The sequence below is a fragment of the Elephas maximus genome, chromosome 10, assembly GCF_024166365.1.
Source record: "Elephas maximus indicus isolate mEleMax1 chromosome 10, mEleMax1 primary haplotype, whole genome shotgun sequence".
Lineage (NCBI taxonomy): Eukaryota > Metazoa > Chordata > Mammalia > Proboscidea > Elephantidae > Elephas > Elephas maximus.
Window position 1 is genome coordinate 64,765,778 of NC_064828.1, and position 18,217 is coordinate 64,783,994.

General features: G+C 38.3%; 1 protein-coding gene across 3 annotated transcripts in view; it reads right to left on the reverse strand.

Moving 5' to 3' along the window:
- TXNDC16 (thioredoxin domain containing 16) overlaps positions 1-18,217 on the reverse strand; it is a 130,828-nt gene that overhangs the window by 58,317 nt on the left and 54,294 nt on the right. For all 3 annotated transcript variants that reach the window (XM_049897806.1, XM_049897804.1, XM_049897805.1), the window contains 2 exons: positions 17,564-17,654; positions 13,317-13,467 (listed from right to left, as the gene is read on the reverse strand). In XM_049897806.1, the coding sequence (XP_049753763.1) occupies positions 13,317-13,467; positions 17,564-17,654 (242 nt within the window). The remainder of the gene's footprint in view (positions 1-13,316; positions 13,468-17,563; positions 17,655-18,217) is intronic.

The window sequence follows — 18,217 nt, forward strand, 5'->3', positions numbered from 1 at the left end:
AAACCCTAAGCCATGGTGGAGCAATAGCAGGAAAGCTCTAAAATGAGAAAGAATACGTAAAAGCTTTTAAGAAGCAATTAGATCCCTAGATTCCCCTTTTGAAATTCATGAGTTTAGGCAACTGTCTCTCCCTCGTACCAGCAGAAATCCAAGGGACTTTAGGAACAATATGACTATCAATATGAATATCATGCCAAATCAAGGTATTAAGAATCTCAGTCCTGAAACGTTCCCCAGTCTCCTCCCCTACTCAGTTTCCAGAATGCTGGCAGCAAAAGATTGGAAGATTCTAGGAATCTTGAGTAACCTTGAGGAAAATACTGATATTGAGGTTCCCCAAAAAGCAGCAAAGCTTTTTGCTCAATAACAGTATGGAGCTCAAAGTCAACAAGTCCCACTGACATTCTTAGAATTTCCAATGCGTTTTTTAGTTCCGTGTTCTAAATCATGAACAGATATCCAAAAGAAACAAACATCTGAGGAAAGCCTCTAACATGAAAGATAAAAGACCAAAACATACAGAAAAAAAATAATAATGTTGAGGAAATACAGATTAATCAGGAAGCAGAAAGCTTCGAAAACAATCACTGATAACCATGAGTAGATGAGAAGATAACACATTCAATGAAGAATTGAAAAATAAAGTTGAATAAACCTCCCAGAAAGTAGAGCAAAAGATACAGGTGGAAAACAGGAGAGACAAGGTAATAAAATTAAAGGACTAAGCCAGGCGATCCAACATCCAAGTAATAACAGTCAGAGAAAGAGAAAAGAGAATAGAAAGGAAGAAATAATCACCGAAATAAACACAAAAGGCTTTCCACAGATGAAGGACATGAGTTGCTAGACTGAAAGAGCTCACTGAATAACCAATCCTACCCCAAAACCCAGTGCCGTCACAGTGGATAAAAACAGATACACAGGAAACCACATTCTTGAAAACTTTTCAATTATTAAACATTAAAAAAAATATCTAAAAGTTTTCAAAGAAAATCCTATATTTACCCATACCCAAAAAACTCAGTGCCATCGAGGTGATTCGGACTCATAGAGACCCTATAGGACAGAGCAGAACTGCCCCACAGAGTTTCCAAGAAGCACCTGGCAGATTTGAACTGCTGACCCTTTGGTTAGCAGCCGTAGCACTTAACCACTACTCCACCAGGTAGGCAGAATTCTAAAATGTGGCCCCCAAATTCCTGCCCTCTGGCATACACATCTTATGTAATTCCCTCTCCTTGAGTTGAATAAGACCAATGAGATAGTCATTCCATTGACTAAGTTACATCATATTAGACTCCGTCATAGACTCATATAAGACTCGCTGGAGTGAGACAGTACTGCTAGCTTTGAAGTAAGCTGTAATATTGTGAGGGGGCCATGTGGTTAGGACCTGAGAGCCAAGAGCCAACAAGAAAATGGGGATTTCAGTCCTACAATCCCAAGGAACCAAATGAGTGGAACAGCCTGAAAGAACAGAATAGCTTGGTTTCTTCTTTGTATATACTTGGAGAACTATAAGATATTCAGTATTATAAAGTGAAAAGGAAGAACAGGCAGTAAGGCTAGATAGCCAGCAAAGGGCCAGAACATTAAAAACCATGTATATCCTGGTAAGAAATTAGGGCTTTCTGTTGTAAATAAACCAAAGCCATTACGAATTGGAAGAGTTATTGTGACATGATCATATATGTTTTAACAATATCACTCTGCCAGCAATGAAAAGTATGAACTTAAAGAGAACAAAAACAGATGAACAGAGATGAGATCAGTTGCTATTACTAAAACAGTCCAGATGAGAGATGGTGAGGACTGGGATTAAAGCACTGGCAGCTAGAATGAAATTTTTTTTTTTTTTTTTTAATTTAAGATATAAAATTAGATACAGGAAGATGTTAGGAGTTAAGGATGATTTTCCAAGTTTCTGCATGAGTGACTGAATAGTAAATCAACAAAGATAATGGAGAAAGAACAGGTGGTGGAAGAGGATAACACCTCAAATTTGGACATGTTAAGCTCAAGGAGAGATACATGGGACAGGCGCTCCAGAGAAATACGTGACTTGAAATATGTGATTTGAGAATTAGTGTAGTTAATGCCACAGAAACAGATGAGATCATTTGGAAGGTGTGTTCTAAGCACTCTGTGGAGCAAACTACCCCAAAACTGCATGGCTTAAAACAACAAGAATCATTTATTTTACTCATTTATCTACAAATATGTCTATGCTCCACATGGCATTAGTGGGGCATTTCAACTGGGGCTGAGACTTCCACTTTAAAAAATGGCTCATTCAAATGGCTACCAAATTGTTGCTGGAAGCTTAGCCAGGACAGTGGGCTAGGAGCCTTGATTCCTCTTCATTTGGACCTCTCCTTGGGCTGCTTATTCTCACAGCAAGGTAGCTGGGTTCCAAGAGTAAGCAGCCCAAGAGTGCAACGCAGACGCACATGGCATTTTTGTGACCAAGCCTAATAAGTCATATAACACAACTCCAGGCTTAGTCTACTAGTCAAGGCACTCACAAAGGCCAACCAGGTTCAGTGAGAAGGGACTCCACTACTCAGTAAGAATGGTGCTAAGGTCACATTGTAAGAAGAGCTTATTGGGTGTGAGATATTGTTGTCGCCATCACTGTCAATGGGATGAGGATTTGAGGGTCTTGGAAAGAAGAGTGAGGAGCTGAGAAGGCCCCCGTCTTACATTGCTTTTTAACCTCCAGTCTATTCTGTAAGGACAAAAAAAACAACCTCAAATACTGCTATGGTTAAATGTTTAAAGTACCAAACACAAATGTGACCAAATCAGCTTAGAACCTTTTAACACCTTCCTACTCCCACAAAGATAAGGCTTTACTCAATATCATCAAGAGTCTCAAGGAATCATTCTAAGTCATCTCCATTCTTGCACTCTGCATTCATTTGCTCCATTCAGATCTGTGAAAGTCCAATAATCTGTGCTTCTTTGTCTCTCTGTCAAACCTTTCTATGCTTGACACCAAGGTGTGGATTCTCAGCTTGGCTCTCCAACCCAGTACTGAGCTTCAGTTATGCCTTTCATATCATTCTTCCATGTATGCTACTGCCATTTCTACCTATCCTAGCGTCTACCCAGGCTTCTGGAACTTCTGTCTAAATTCTATGTGCCAGTTCCCTAGTTGTCTAGGAAAAGTAAGATGCTGAGGTAATGATGTGTTTATGCATCACTGTGAAAGTGTTGAAACAAACCCTACTCCGGAAGGGACTTTCATTGCCAAACTAGTATTCCTTTTGGATAAACTGGCTTAGAGCAGCGTCACCTACATTACACAATTCCAGAATCATTCACACTGTAGTTTATAAAACGTATGTTTAAGGCTGCCATTCACACAGAGCACAATAAGTGGCACACTTGATTTTTTTAACACTATGCCCTCGAGTGATTTCACAAGTAACTGAGTCCCAAGTCATTATGAAGTCTTCAAAGCTTGTTTTTTAATTTCAAAATTAAAACTGCATAATTCCTGATAAATATGGTAAAGTGAAATAAGATCAGAGAATCTCGCTCCTCACTATCTAAAAAGCAAAAAATAATTTTTTTTAATGACAAAAGAAAATTCATGAGCAGCAACATTAGGCAATAGGCAAAACTTCAAGCCAAAACGAGGTAGTCAAAGAAGAAAGAGAAGACTTTAGAAAGGTTAGTACAACTCCTATTCCTGTTTCCATTATCAAAGATGGTACTGGTGGGAGGCGGGGCCAAGAAGGCTGACTAGGTAGACGCTCCCTCGGATCCCTCTTGCAACAAAGACTCAGAAAAACAAGTGAATCGATCACATACACGACAATCTACGAACCCTGACCATCAAACACAGATCTAAAGAGTTGACCTGAGTGACAGAGACTGAGAACTAACAACCAAAGGGAAGCAGAGACCGTTTTCGGAGCCTGGAGCCAGCGTCCTAGTCAGAAAACCTTGGCGCCGGGCTTTGGACTGGGTGCAGGGGAGCTGAGCACAGCACCCTGAGATGGCACAAAAACGGGGCGCAGCCCTAGCCCTCTGAACTGACCTCGGGGGAAGCCCAGCGAGTGCATGCAGGCAGCACAGAGACGCGGCTGACAGGAGGAGAAGTCACCAGGAGGCAGGGACTGGTTTTGGAGCCAGGAGTGCAGCGTCCCAGCCGGGGAACCTTGGTGCTCGGCTTTGGTCTGGGAGCGGAGGAACTAACCACGGATTCTGAGACAGCGCAAGCACGGGACGCGGGCCTGACCACTGAGGACAATCTCTACCCACCCAGCGCACACAGTCGACGTGCCCCTCAGGAATCTCAGATAAAACAGTCATCCCAAGCAACATAAGTACCTTTGTCTATATTCTGGGGTGCTACTCTCTCCTGTTTTTCTGAACCCTCCCCTCCCCTTCCCAGGCGGCTTCATTAACATTGGAATTTCCTGAGCCAGAGGGAGAACTGCTCCGCGGTTTTTCTTTATTTCTTTTCATTTTTTTTTTTGGTCTTTTCCTAACCCATTCTTCTGGCCTGAGAGAAGCAACCATAAAAAACCCAGGGACCAAAAATCCTTCCCTAATTGGACTAAAAAAACAGAACCAGCTCCAGCCAACCATACGTGATCCACAGTCTCGGGCTTTCATCCCTACAGGGCACAAGGTGGCTATTATAATGCAAAGGCATTTCTGATAGGGATCTGACTGCAATTGTTTCAGCAGATTTACTGGAAAGACAAGTTTCCCAGGTCTGATATCTCTGCTTATTCAACAGAGCCCTCACTGACCCACAACAGGGAACTGAGGGCTGAAGCTCCCCCCAGACCACCTAGCCTCCTGCCTTAGGGGTCTAAGAAGGGTGACACCTACCAATCTGTACAGGTACTTGCGTTGGGAGCCTAAGATCTGGTGCATACAACTATCACCACTATTTCTAGAGGTGGACCCAAAATCAGATTCTACTCAAGAACAGTGAATGGACACAGGCTTATATATCTGGTAACAGCCCAAAGCAGCTGGTAATAGGACATAAGTGAGTCAAGGACTATAACAATCAAGACAGCTCAATCTAGTAGCCCATCTACGTATACTGAAAGAAAACAAAACAAGATAAGACTCAGTGAGCAAATATAGAATAAATCACTACAATATCTTAGTGATGGCTCAGAGACAGCAGTCGATATCAAACCACATAAAGAAGCAGACCAACTCCCCAAACTAAAGAATCAAAATCTTTCCCAAATGAAGATACAATCCTGGAATTGCCAGATACAGAATATAAAAAACTAACTTACAGAATACTTCAAGACATCAGGGATGACCTCAGAAATGAAATAAGGCAATCTACAGAAAAAGCCAAGGAACACACTGATAAAGCAGTTGAAGAACTCAAAAAGATTATTCAACAGCATAGTGGAAAAATTAATATAAGTTGCAAGAATCCATAGAGAGACAGCATGCAGAAATCCAAAAGATTAACAATAAAATTACAGAATTAGACAACACAATATGAAGTCAGAGGAGCAGACTCGAGCAATTAGAATTCAGATTGGGAGATCTGGAGGACTAGGGCATTAACACCAATATAGCTGAAAAAAAAATCAGATAAAAGAATTAAAAAAAATGAAGAAACCCTAAGAATTATGTGGGACTCTATCAAGAAGAATAACTTGCGTGTGACTGGAGTCCCAGAACAGGGAGGGAGGACAGAAAACACAGAGAAAATAGCTGAAGATCTGTTGGCAGAAAACTTCCCTGACATCATGAAAGACGAAAGGATATCTATCCAAGATGCTCATCGAACCCCATATAAGATTGATCCAAAAAGAAAATCACCAAGACATATTATCATCAAACTGGCCAAAACCAAAGATAAAGAGAAAATTTTAAAAGCAGCCAGGGATAAAAGAAAGGTCTCCTACAATGGAGATAATAAGAATCAGTTCAGACTACTTAGCATAAACCATGCATGCAAGGCGGCAATGGGATGACATATACAGAGCACTGAAGGAGAAAAACTGCCTGCCAAGGATCATGTATCCAGCAAAACTCTCTCTGAAATATGAAGGCGAAATTAACACATTTACAGATAAACACAAGCTTAGAGAATTTGCAAAAAACAAACCAAAGCTACAAGAAATACTAAAGGAAATTGTTTGCTTAGAAAACCAATAATATCAGATACCAGCACAACACAAGGTCACAGAACAGAGCATCCTGATATCAACTCAAATAGGGAAATCACAAAAACAAATTAAGATTAATTAAAAAAAAAAAAAAAAAAACGCTCAAAACAGGGCATCATTGAAGTCAATATGTAAAAGATCACAATAATCAAAAGAGGGACTAAATACAAGTGGCACATAACTGCCATATGGAGAGGGATACAAGGTGATATAAGATAACGCAAGTTAGGTTTTTACTTAGAAAAATAGGGGTAAATATTAAGGTAACCACAAAGAGGTATAACAACTCCATAACTAAAAACAAAAACCAAGAAAAATGTAACGACTCAGCAAACATAAAGTCAAATACTATGAAAATGAGGAACACACAATTTACAAAGAAAAACATCTCAGCACAAAAAAGTAAATGGAAAAATGAAATTGTCAACAACACACATAAAAAGGCATCAAAATGACAGCACTGAACACATACTTATCTATAATTACACTGAATATGAATGGACTAAACACACCAATAAAGACACAGAGAATCTCAGACTGGATAAAGAAACACGATCCATCTATATGCTGCCTACAGGAGACACACCTTAGACTTAGAAACACACACAAACTAAAACTCAAAGGATGGAAAAAAATATATCAAGCAAACCATAAGCAAAAAACAGCAAGAGTAGCAATATTAATTTCTGACAAAATAGACTTTAAAGTTAAATCCACCACAAAGGATAAAGAAGGACACTACATAAAGATAAAACGGACAATTGACCAGGAAGATATAACCATATTAAATATTTATGCACCCAATGACAAGGCTGCAAGATACATAAAACAAATTTTAACAGAACTGAAAAGTGAGATGGACACCTCCACAATTGTAGTAGGAGACTTCAACACACCACTTTCAGAGAAGGACAGGACATCCAGTAAGAAGCTCATTAAAGACACGGAAGACCTAATTACTACAATCAACCAACTTGACCTCATTGACTTATAGAGAACTCTCCACCCAACTGCTGAAAAGTATACTTTTTTTTCTAGCACACATGGAACATTCTCTAGAATAGACCACATATTAGGTCATAAAACAAACCTTTACAGAATCCAAAACATCGAAATATTACAAAGCATCTTCTCAGCCACAAGGCCATAAAAGTGGAAATCAATAACAGAAAAATTAGGGAAAAGAAATCAAACACTTGGAAACTGAACAATACCCTGCTGAAAAAAGACTGGGTTATAGAAGACATTAAGGAGGGAATAAAGAAATTCATAGAATGCAACGAGAATGAAAATACTTCCTATCAAAACCTCTGGGACACAGCAAAAGCAGTGCTCAGAGGTCAATTTATATCAATAAATGCACACATACAAAAAGAAGAAAGAGCCAAAATCAGAGAACTGTCCCTACAACTTGAACAAATAGAAAGTGAGCAACAAAAGAATCCATCAGGCATCAGAAGAAAACAAATAATAAAAATTAGAGCTGAACTAAATGAATTAGAGAACAGAAAAACAATTGAAAGAATTAACAAAGCCAAAAGCTAGTTCTCTGAAAAAATTAACAAAATTGATAAACCATTGGCCAGACTGACTAAAGAAATACAGGAAAGGAAACAAATAACCCGAATAAGAAACGAGATGGGCCATATCACAACAGACCCAACCGAAAAAATTAAAAGAATCATATCAGATTATTACGAAAAATTCTACTCTAACAAATTTGCGAACCTAGAAGAAATGGATGAATTCCTGGAAAAACACTACCTACCTAAACTAACACAATCAGAAGTAAAACAACTAAATAGACCCATAACAAAATAAGAGATTGAAACGGTAATCAAAAAACTCCCAACAAAAAAAAGCCCTGGCCCGGATGGCTTCACTGCAGAGTTCTACCAAACCTTCAGAGAAGAGTTAACACCACTACTACTAAAGGTATTTCAAAGCATAGAAAATGATGGAATACTGCCTAACTCATTCTATGAAGCCACCATATCCCTGATACCAAAACCAGGTAAAGACATCACAAAAAAAGAATATTACAGACCTATATCCCTCACGAACATAGATGCTAAAATCCTCAACAAAATTCTAGCCAATAGAATTCAACAACATATCAAAAAAATAATCCACCACGATCAAGTGGGATTTATACCAGGTATGCAAGGCTGGTTTAATATTAGAAAAACCATTAATGTAATCCACCATTATAAATAAAACAAAAGACAGAAACCACATGATCTTATCAATTGATGCAGAAAAGGCATTAGACAAAGTCCAACACCCATTTATGATAAAAACTCTCACCAAAATAGGAATTGAAGGAAAATTCCTCAACATAATAAAGGGCATCTATACAAAGCCAACAGCCAACACCACTCTAAATGGAGAGAACCTGAAAGCATTTCCCTTGAGAACGGGAACCAGACAAGGATGCCCTTTATCACCGCTCTTATTCAACATTGTGCTAGAGGCCCTAGCCAGAGCAATTAGGCTAGACAAAGAAATAAAGGGCATCCGGATTGGTAAGGAGGAAGTAAAATTATCTCTATTTGCAGATGACATGATCTTATACACAGAAAACCCTAAGGAATCCTCCAGAAAACTACTGAAACTAATAGAAGAGTTTGGCAGAGTCTCAGGTTATAAGATAAACATACAAAAATCACTTGGATTCCTCTACATCAACAAAAAGAACACCGAAGAGGAAATAACCAAATCAATACCATTCACAGTAGCCCCCAAGAAGATAAAATACTTAGGAATAAGTCTTACCAAAGATGTAAAAGACCTATACAAAGAAAACTACAAAGTACTACTACAATAAACTAAAAAGGACATACTTAAGTGGAAAAACATACCTTGCTCATGGATAGGAAGACTTAACATAGTAAAAATGTCTATTCTACCAAAAGCCATCTATACATACAATGCACTTCTGATCCAAATTCCAATGACATTTTTTAATGTGATGGAGAAACAAATCACCAACTTCATATGGAAGGGAAAGAAGCCTCGGATAAGTAAAGCATTACTGAAAAAGAAGAAGAAAGTGGGAGGCCTCACTAGACCTGATTTTAGAACCTATTATACAGCTACAGTAGTCAAAACAGCCTGGTACTGGTACAAGAGGCATATAGACCAGTGGAACAGAATTGAGAACCCAGATATAAATCCATCCATATATGAGCAGCTGATATTTGACAAAGGCCCAGTGTCAGTTAATTGGGGAAAAGATAGTCTTTTTAACAAACGGTGCTGGCATAACTGGATATCCATTTGCAAAAAAATGAAACACGACCCATACCTCACACCATGCACAAAAACTAACTCCAAGTGGATCAAAGACCTAAACATAAAGACTAAAACGATAAAGATCATGGAAGAAAAAACAGGGACAACCTTAGGAGCCCTAATACAAGGCATAAACAGAATACAAGACATTACAAAAAATGACGAAGAGAAACCAGATAACTGGGAGCTCCTAAAAATCAAACACCTATGCTCATCTAAAGACTTCACCAAAAGAGTAAAAAGACCACCTACAGATTGGGAAAGAATTTTCAGCTATAACATCTCCGACCAGTGCCTGATCTCTAAAATCTATAGGATTTTGTTACAACTCAACCACAAAAAGACAAACGACCCAATCAAGAAGTGGGCAAAGGATATGAACACACACTTCACTAAAGAAGATATTCAGGCAACTAACAGACACATGAGAAAATGCTCTTGATCATTAGCCATTAGAGAAATGCAAATTAAAACTACGATGAGATTCCATCTCACTCCAACAAGGCTGGCATTAATCCAAAAAACACAAAATAATAAATGTTGGAGAGGCTGTGGAGAGACTGGAACTCTTATACACTGCTGGTGGGAATGTAAAATGGTACAACCACTTTGGAAATCTATCTGGTGTTTCCTTAAAAAGTTAGAAATAGAACCACCATACAACCCAGAAATCCCACTCCTCAGAATATACCCTAGAGAAATAAGAGCCTTCACACGAACAGATATATGCATACCCATGTTTATTGCAGCTCTGTTTACAATAGCAAAAAGCTGGAAGCAACCAAGGTGTCCATCAATGGATGAATGGGTAAATAAATTGTGGTAAATCCACACAATGGAATACTACGCATCGATAAAGAACAGTGACGAATCGGTAAACATTTCATGACATGGAGGAACCTGGAAGGCATTATGCTGAGCGAAATGAGTCAGAGGCAAAAGGACAAATATTGTATAAGACCACTATTATAAGATCTCGAAAAATAGTATAAACTGAGAACACATACTTTTGTGGTTAAGAGGGGGGGAGGAACGGAGAGTGGGAGAGGGTTATTTACTGATTAGTTAGTAGGTAAGAACTACTTTAGGTGAAGGGAAGGACAATATTTAATACACGGAAGGTCAGCTCAACTGGACTTGACCAAAAGCAAAGAAGTTTCCAGGATAAAATGAATGCTTCAAAGGTCAGTAGAGCAAGGGCGGGGTTTTGGGGACTATGGCTTAAGGGGACTTCTAAGTCAATTGGCAAAATAATTCTATTATGAAAACATTCTGCATCCCACTTTGAAATGTGGCGTCTGGGGTACTGAATGCTAACAAGCGGCCATCTAAGATGCATCAATTGGTCTCAACCTACCTGGATCAAAGGAGAATGAAGAACACCAAGGTCACACGATAACTATGAGCCCAAGAGACAGAAAGGGCCACATGAACCAGAGACTTACACCATCCTGAGACCAGAAGAACTAGATGGTGCCCGGCCACAACCAATGACTGCCCTGACAGGAAGTACAACAGAGAACCCCTGAGGGAGCAGGAGATCAGTGGGATGCAGACCCCAAATTCTCATAAAAAGACCAGACTTAATGGTCTGACTGAGACTAGAGGAATCCTGGCGGTCATGGTCCCCAAACCTTCTGTTGGCCCAGGACAGGAACCATACCCGAAGACAACTCATCAGACATGAAAGGGACTGGACAATGGGTAGGAGAGAGATGATGATGAAGAGTGAGCTACTTATATCAGGTGGACACTTGAGACTGTGTTGGCATCTCCTGTCTGGAGGGGAGATGGGAGGGTAGAGAGGGTTAGAAACTGGCAAACTTGTCACGAAAGGAGAGACTGGAAGGGCTGACTCATTAGGGGGAGAGTAAGTGGGAGTAAGGAGTAAGGTGTATACAAGCTTATACCTGACAGACTGACTTGATTTGTAAACATTCACTTAAAGCTCAATAAAAATTATTACACACACAAAAAAAGATGGTACTGGTGAGTAGACAAAATCCTGAGAATTCTTAATAATATCCCAATACTGGAAGAGAAGAACTGAACAGTGAACTGGTATCTCCCTCTCTATTACGGCTGTATACTGAAAGGGGAAAGCAAAACAAATTCAGAGGGTAATGAGATACATGTCCGTATAAAACCAAAAAACCAAACTCAGTGCCTTCAAGTCGATTCTGACTCATAGCGACCATACAGGACAGAGTAGAACTGCCCCATAGAGTTTCCAAGGATGCCCCTATACACATGTGCAAAAGGAAAGGAAAAAACACCTATAAGCTTCTTTAAAAAGGAAAAATTGTTTGAAGGCAAAATCCAACCAAACAAAAAGAGATTAAAAATACAGACTCAGCAATGAAGCCAGTAAAATGACAGGCTGGCAAGCCCTGAATCTATTTCAATGTAGAAGTAAGGGTTTTAAAAAGTTGGAATTATGATTACAGAAAAGAATATAAATATTAAAAACCTTAACAATTTAAAAATAACACACGTGTTGTTCCTGTTGTGCTGTCCAGTCTATTCCAACTCACAGCAACCCTACATGACAGAGTAGAGAATTGACCCCTAGGGTTGCCTAGGCTGTAATCATTTCTGGAGCACATCACCAGGTCTTTCTCTCATGAAGTAGCTGGTGGGTTCAAACTGCCAACCTTTCGGTTAGCAGCCAGGCACTTAGCCATTGTGCTACCAGAGCTCCTCCTTAAAAAAAATAATAACTTAAAAAAACAGAGGGGTAAAAGGAGCTGAGATGGATATAGCAAATACGTGATAAAGATGAGGTTAATTTCCTCATCTTTCACAGCAAGAAGTAAATTGATACTATGTAACACGGAAACATATTATTTTTAAAACACCATAATGATTTTAATTTCTTAATATTTTTCATAGTCATTTTCAACACTGAGGAATATGCCATAGCACTTAACCACTATGCCACTAGGGTTTATATTTCCTAAAGAGCCCTCTAATGATGAACATACATTTATTAAAAATTCAGCAATTCTTCCAGTTTCACATCAGTTTCTTTTCCTTCTATTAAATTCAAATAAAACTAAATATAACACTTATTATAAAGTTGTACTATAGGGTGGGTTTTTTATTATAAAGTAGTACGCATAGTATGCTATGCCCAAATTCATCCATCTACCCTCTATCTGTATCCACATGTCACAGATGGCTGGTGTGGCAGCCATCCAACAGTTAAATTTCTCAGTGATGAGATCAAGGTGACTTTTTTTTTTTACTTTTTTCTTTGTACTCTGTTTTACTGTTTGGATTATAATATACATGTACCATTTTTATTAAAAAAAAAAAAAAACTCAGTGAGAAAGTCTACTGAAGGTTTTACACATGCTCAGGCCAACCCTTCAAACTTATGGGGAGAAAAGTCTGCTGATCACTGTCACAGAGTGAGTCTCTAATAAAATTCTTTCAGATTAACTCTAAGTAAAGTGGGGTACCAGAAATCCCACAGTTCCAGTATTTACCAACTTTTAAAACATTCACATAAGATCAAAGCATTCACATAAGAGGTCTTTTCTTAACCATGATGTGGTCTTTGTGATCTGAGAGTGGTCACCAAGGTTCAGAATTCATTGTTAACTCCCACAGAATACTTCCAATTGCACAATGCTATACTAGGGTTTCAGTGCAATAATGCCTCCAGGCATTAAAATATCATTTTATAGATAATCTATCTTCTATCTTTAATAAAGGATAACTCATAAACCCCCCTAAATGAAAGAAGCATGTCCAGGAAAAGGGGAAAAGATACAGCTCATCTAAGTAAAACTCATATCTGTGAATCAAATGGTAATAAATTTTATGTATAAATTAAAATAAGACACATACCAGCAGAGGTGCTTCCATTGTCTTAATAAATCGATGAATGTTCAGCGTAGTCAATGGCTGTTCCATTAGCGTTCTGCCACATTGCTGGATGAAATCCAAGACTGGTTTGCAATGAAAAAAGTACAGATGTGCATGTTGTATGTCTTCAGAACTACGGATGAAAAAGTAGAGACACATCCACTTAATCAAGTTCAGTGTGGGGTCCTTCTATCATCCAGAAAGGTAAAACAACATATCTCTGTGTCTTAAGTATCATGCTTTTTAAATTACCATTTTGATAAAAGTCTAAAAGTATAATATTAAAATAAAGTGAACTTATGCAAAAAAAATGACATAGGATATTAAAGAAAATAATCTTAATATTTTGAACAAACTACACGAGTTACATAAGCAATTATTTCCTAAACTCTTTTATATGATAGCTTCTGAATTAGGTTATAAACAGGAATATATATATATAAATGTGTAGATACCCTTTTTTTTTTAAATAAAAGGCTGTCACCTTATGGACAATAAGATTATCTTCAAATATAGTTTGCTTCTCTAGAGCTATGCTAAATAAAGCTTTGTAACACAAATTTTCCAGGTTTAGTTTAAACCTAAGGCTGTTTTGAATAAACTTCAGCCAAAACATGCCTTAAGATAGAAACCATGTGATAGTTTGTGGGAGTTTGTGAGTTTGTATCTGTAAAATAACAAAACTCAGAAAATGTGGCTTACAATTTGAGTTTTGGCCTTCCCTTCAATGTAAGAATTCAAAGCTAAACTTGTGGTGGGGTAGGTTTTGCCAAAATTAAAACAGCATTTTTTAAATCTCCATATGGCATTAGTAAAGTTTGGCAAAATGCACCAAAATTTTATTTTTAATAGGTTATTTTAATTCTTGATACATGCTTGAGCATCCAAGGTTCACTTTCAAACTCAATTACAAGTAATTTCTAATAGATTAAATGATTAAAGAAATGTCACTCGAAGATTTACTTAATGCCTGCTATGTGTTAGGCCAGGTGCTAAACTGAGGAAACAAGGATGAATAAAACAATTCAAACCCTTGAGAGCCTCAAACTAAAGGAGATATATTTAATAAACAAATAATTAAGAGATAAATACATAAAGTGGCAGGAGCAACATAGAAATATTTCATTCTGTCTCAAACTGAGGAGGAGGGAGAAAGAGAGGGAAAAAGAACATCATTACCAAACTTAACAGAAAGAGAATGACTTACCCATGAAGCTATGAGAAATTGGCATTTCAGAAAAAAAAGGAATAATATAACCAAGGTACAATGAAAAGTATTTAACTGTTGAGAAAACCCTGAATAGTTACATATTGCTGACAGGAAAGTATTGAGAGCATGAGGACCCAACTGAGGTTGGGTGTTATGTCATAACATCTGAAATAATAAAATGATTTTGGAAAGGTATTTAATCAGGGATTTGCTTGCAGGTAACAAACCCATCTATCTAAAAAGGAGGAGACTTACTGCAAGTTTAGAGAGAGGTATCTCACAGAATACAAGGGAAAATTCAAATAACTGAATCAGAGACAGGGAAGACACAAGAATAAATGTAGAGACCTTGAACCTGCCATTAACATATTTCAAATGTTCAGGGTTCTTCAACTTGCCATTAACACATCTCAGCTCCCATCTTTCTCTCTGTGAAGACATCTCTTCTCTGCTTTATTTCTACATGGGAAAAACAATCCCTGTGTGCAAAACAGCTACCACGTTGTGTGATCCAGTTTCTCCATCTGAATTCCAAGTTCCTGGGAGAGAAGATCTAATTTTCCTCAGGCAACCCAATGGATCGGCTGGCCCTAGTTGGGAAGTCCATCCCTGATTAAACTGACTGTGATATGTGTGGGGCAGAGAGAACACTCTTCCTGACCCTGTACACAGATTCTGTAAGAAGGAAATATGGGGAGGTAGCGCAAAGAAGCACTGGTGTTTCTACAGCATCCTACCTTCCATCATATAAAAAAACCAAACCCAAACCCATTGCCATTGAGTTGATTACAACTCATAGCGACCCTATAGTACAGAGTAGAACTGCCCTATGGGGTTTCCGAGGAGTGGCTGCTGGATTTGAACTGCTGACCTTTTGGTTAGCAGCCAAGCTCTTAACCACTGTGCCACCAGGGCTCCTTCTATCATATAGACCCTTTTTTAACAGATATAAAATTTCAAACATACTCAGACCCACTATGATACAGCAATTAATATTCTAGTTAATATTCTAGTCTTAGCCAGTGTTAAAGCCCCAGCACCTCGAACAGTGTCCAGCACATAGAAGGCATTCAATAAATATCTGTTGAGTTAATGAATGAACAAATTAAAGAAATGCATCCACCCCACCCTAATGGGGAGACAACACAAAGCCACATGCAACTATTTCATCGAGAAGCGATATCATAAGACTACTGTATTCAGAAACCACAGTTCTTCCCTGTCACTATAACTCCTCACCCTCCTGTTATCCATGAATAAATGATAACTCAAACATCTGATATACATCAAATATCAAAAGGATATGACAAAAGGGATAACCAAGTATTTAAAAATTCCCGTTTAAAATATGGAGGAAAAAAAGCCTTCCAGAACAGTACTATGCTCTGGTCATACATCAGAATATTATATATAGTATATCTTGCAAGGAAACCCTGGTGGCGTAGTGGTTTAAGTGCTACAGCTGCTAACCAAGAGGTGAGCAGTTCAAATCCACAAGGCGTTCCTTGGAAACTCTATGGGGCAGTTCTACTCTGTCCTACAGGGTCACTATAAGTCAGAATTGACTCCACGGCAGTGGGTTTGGGTATCTTGCAAAAGAGAATTTATAATAAAATGATAGGACCTATTATATTTTGCCAATTAATTATCCTCCCTTTTTTACTCTAAGCATGTCTCCATTATTTGCAACCATTCATTACTGGAAAAAAATACAAGCGGCTGACACAAAAGGTAGTACAAGCAACTAACCCTCAGATAAATTATGGGGCTAACATGGATCACCAAGGGATAGACAGTAACAAGGCTTCCCCATCCAGATGGGAAACTGCCAGTATATGCTGGGGATAGTAGCAAAGTGAGCTGGCTTACTTTACCTTGAGACTTGGTGACTACTTACAGTGAGATTTTATAGTATTCTAAGCATAATTCTCAAATTGTCAGTTCAATAAGGAGAGACCAATGGAAAAGAGAATGCTGGTTAAAGTCCTACAGGACAATAAAAATATAACTTCTCTTTGTAGGGAGTATCTTCTCTGCATGGCATTAAAAAGTCACACAATCACCTTTTTGCCTTGCTTTGGATTAATTTTCCTGAAAAGAACTCTGAAGCTAACTAAACTTAAGGTCTTTAAAATGTGTAGGTTATTCCTCATATCCTTAAGTACTAAAGGAAAGAGAAAACTTAACGCTAACTTATCCAGCCAAAAAGCTAGCGAAAAGCAGGCCTCTAGCTATAATTGTTTGGAAGAAGTACAGCCAGATTGCTCCTTAGAAGCAAGGATGGTGAGACTTTGTCTCTTGTACTCTGGACATGTTATCAGGAGGGATCAGTCCCTGGAGAAGGACATCATGCTTGGTAAAGTACAGGGTCAGCAAAAAAGATGCTCAATGAGATGGACTGACACAGTGACTGCAACAATGGGTTCAAACATAGCAATGATTTTAAGAATGGCGCAGGAGCAGGCAGTGTTTAATTCTGTTGTACAAGTGGTCCCTATGAGTCAGAAACAATCTGATAGAACCTAACAACAACAACAACAAAACTACAATTGTAAGCTAGAAACTACACAAGAAAAGGAAACATTTAAAGCATTGTTCAAAAACTGTACTTAAATTCATTTTAAGAACAAAGCACCTTACAGAATGCTCACAAAGCACTTCTGAAACTTAGTAATGAAAGCTGTCTTTTTATCCCCTATTATCCCATGTCTCACTGCAAGAGATCTCTTCCTAAGATGCCTCACTTGGCCATTTGTGAAATCATGTCTTTGACTTATCCACATTGTCTTCACTCACCTTAATCTAACATCACTTCCATATATTTCACTCATTTTCAGACTGTACTACACAGATGATAGATATGAAAGGGATTTCAAGTTTCATTTATATATTCACATCTGTTTATGATTCCTTTCAGATAAATTCATGTGACAGCATTACGGAAATGTGGAATAAGTAATATAAAATAAGTGAACAACAAAAAAACTTTGAACAGTTGATATATGTCTCTTATACATACCCAATACTTTCCAAAAGGGCCATTTCTGTGGTTAAGACAAACTGATACGTGGTCCCATACACAAAAGCAGCTTCCATGACTGCTCTGTGCTCTGCAGAATAGATACAGGAGTTTTGAGAGAGGAGTTAGTTTGTGCATCTCAGTGACAACTTCTACTCTGAATATTTCCTTACACCCTTTTATGTTCTATTATATGTAAACTCAAAGAGAAAGGGGTAGACCCTTTAATAAAAATTCGTTGTAGTGATCCCAGTTGGGGAAAATTCAGGCAGTTAAAGAAGTGATAAAAAGTCTATTCTATCCAAGGTAAGAGAAAAATTTAAAGAGAGTAGAAAATTTGTGACAGCTTCTTTCTAGTAGTGGGGAAGAACATATGAATTCACCACACAGCTTTGTTATATTTTGCATGAATCTGAGTGCCTTCCAACCTGAGGGGCTCATCTTCTGGCACTATATCAGACAACGTTCCGCTGGCCAATTTTATTTTTCCCCAGATGTAGATCGTTAGATCCTTCTTCCTAGTCTGTTTTAGTGTAGAAGCTCTGCTGAAACCTGTCCACCATGGGTGACTCTGTGCTATTTAAAATACTGGTGGCACAGCTTCCAGCAACACAACCACATGCAAGCCACTACAGTACGACAAACTGACAGAGC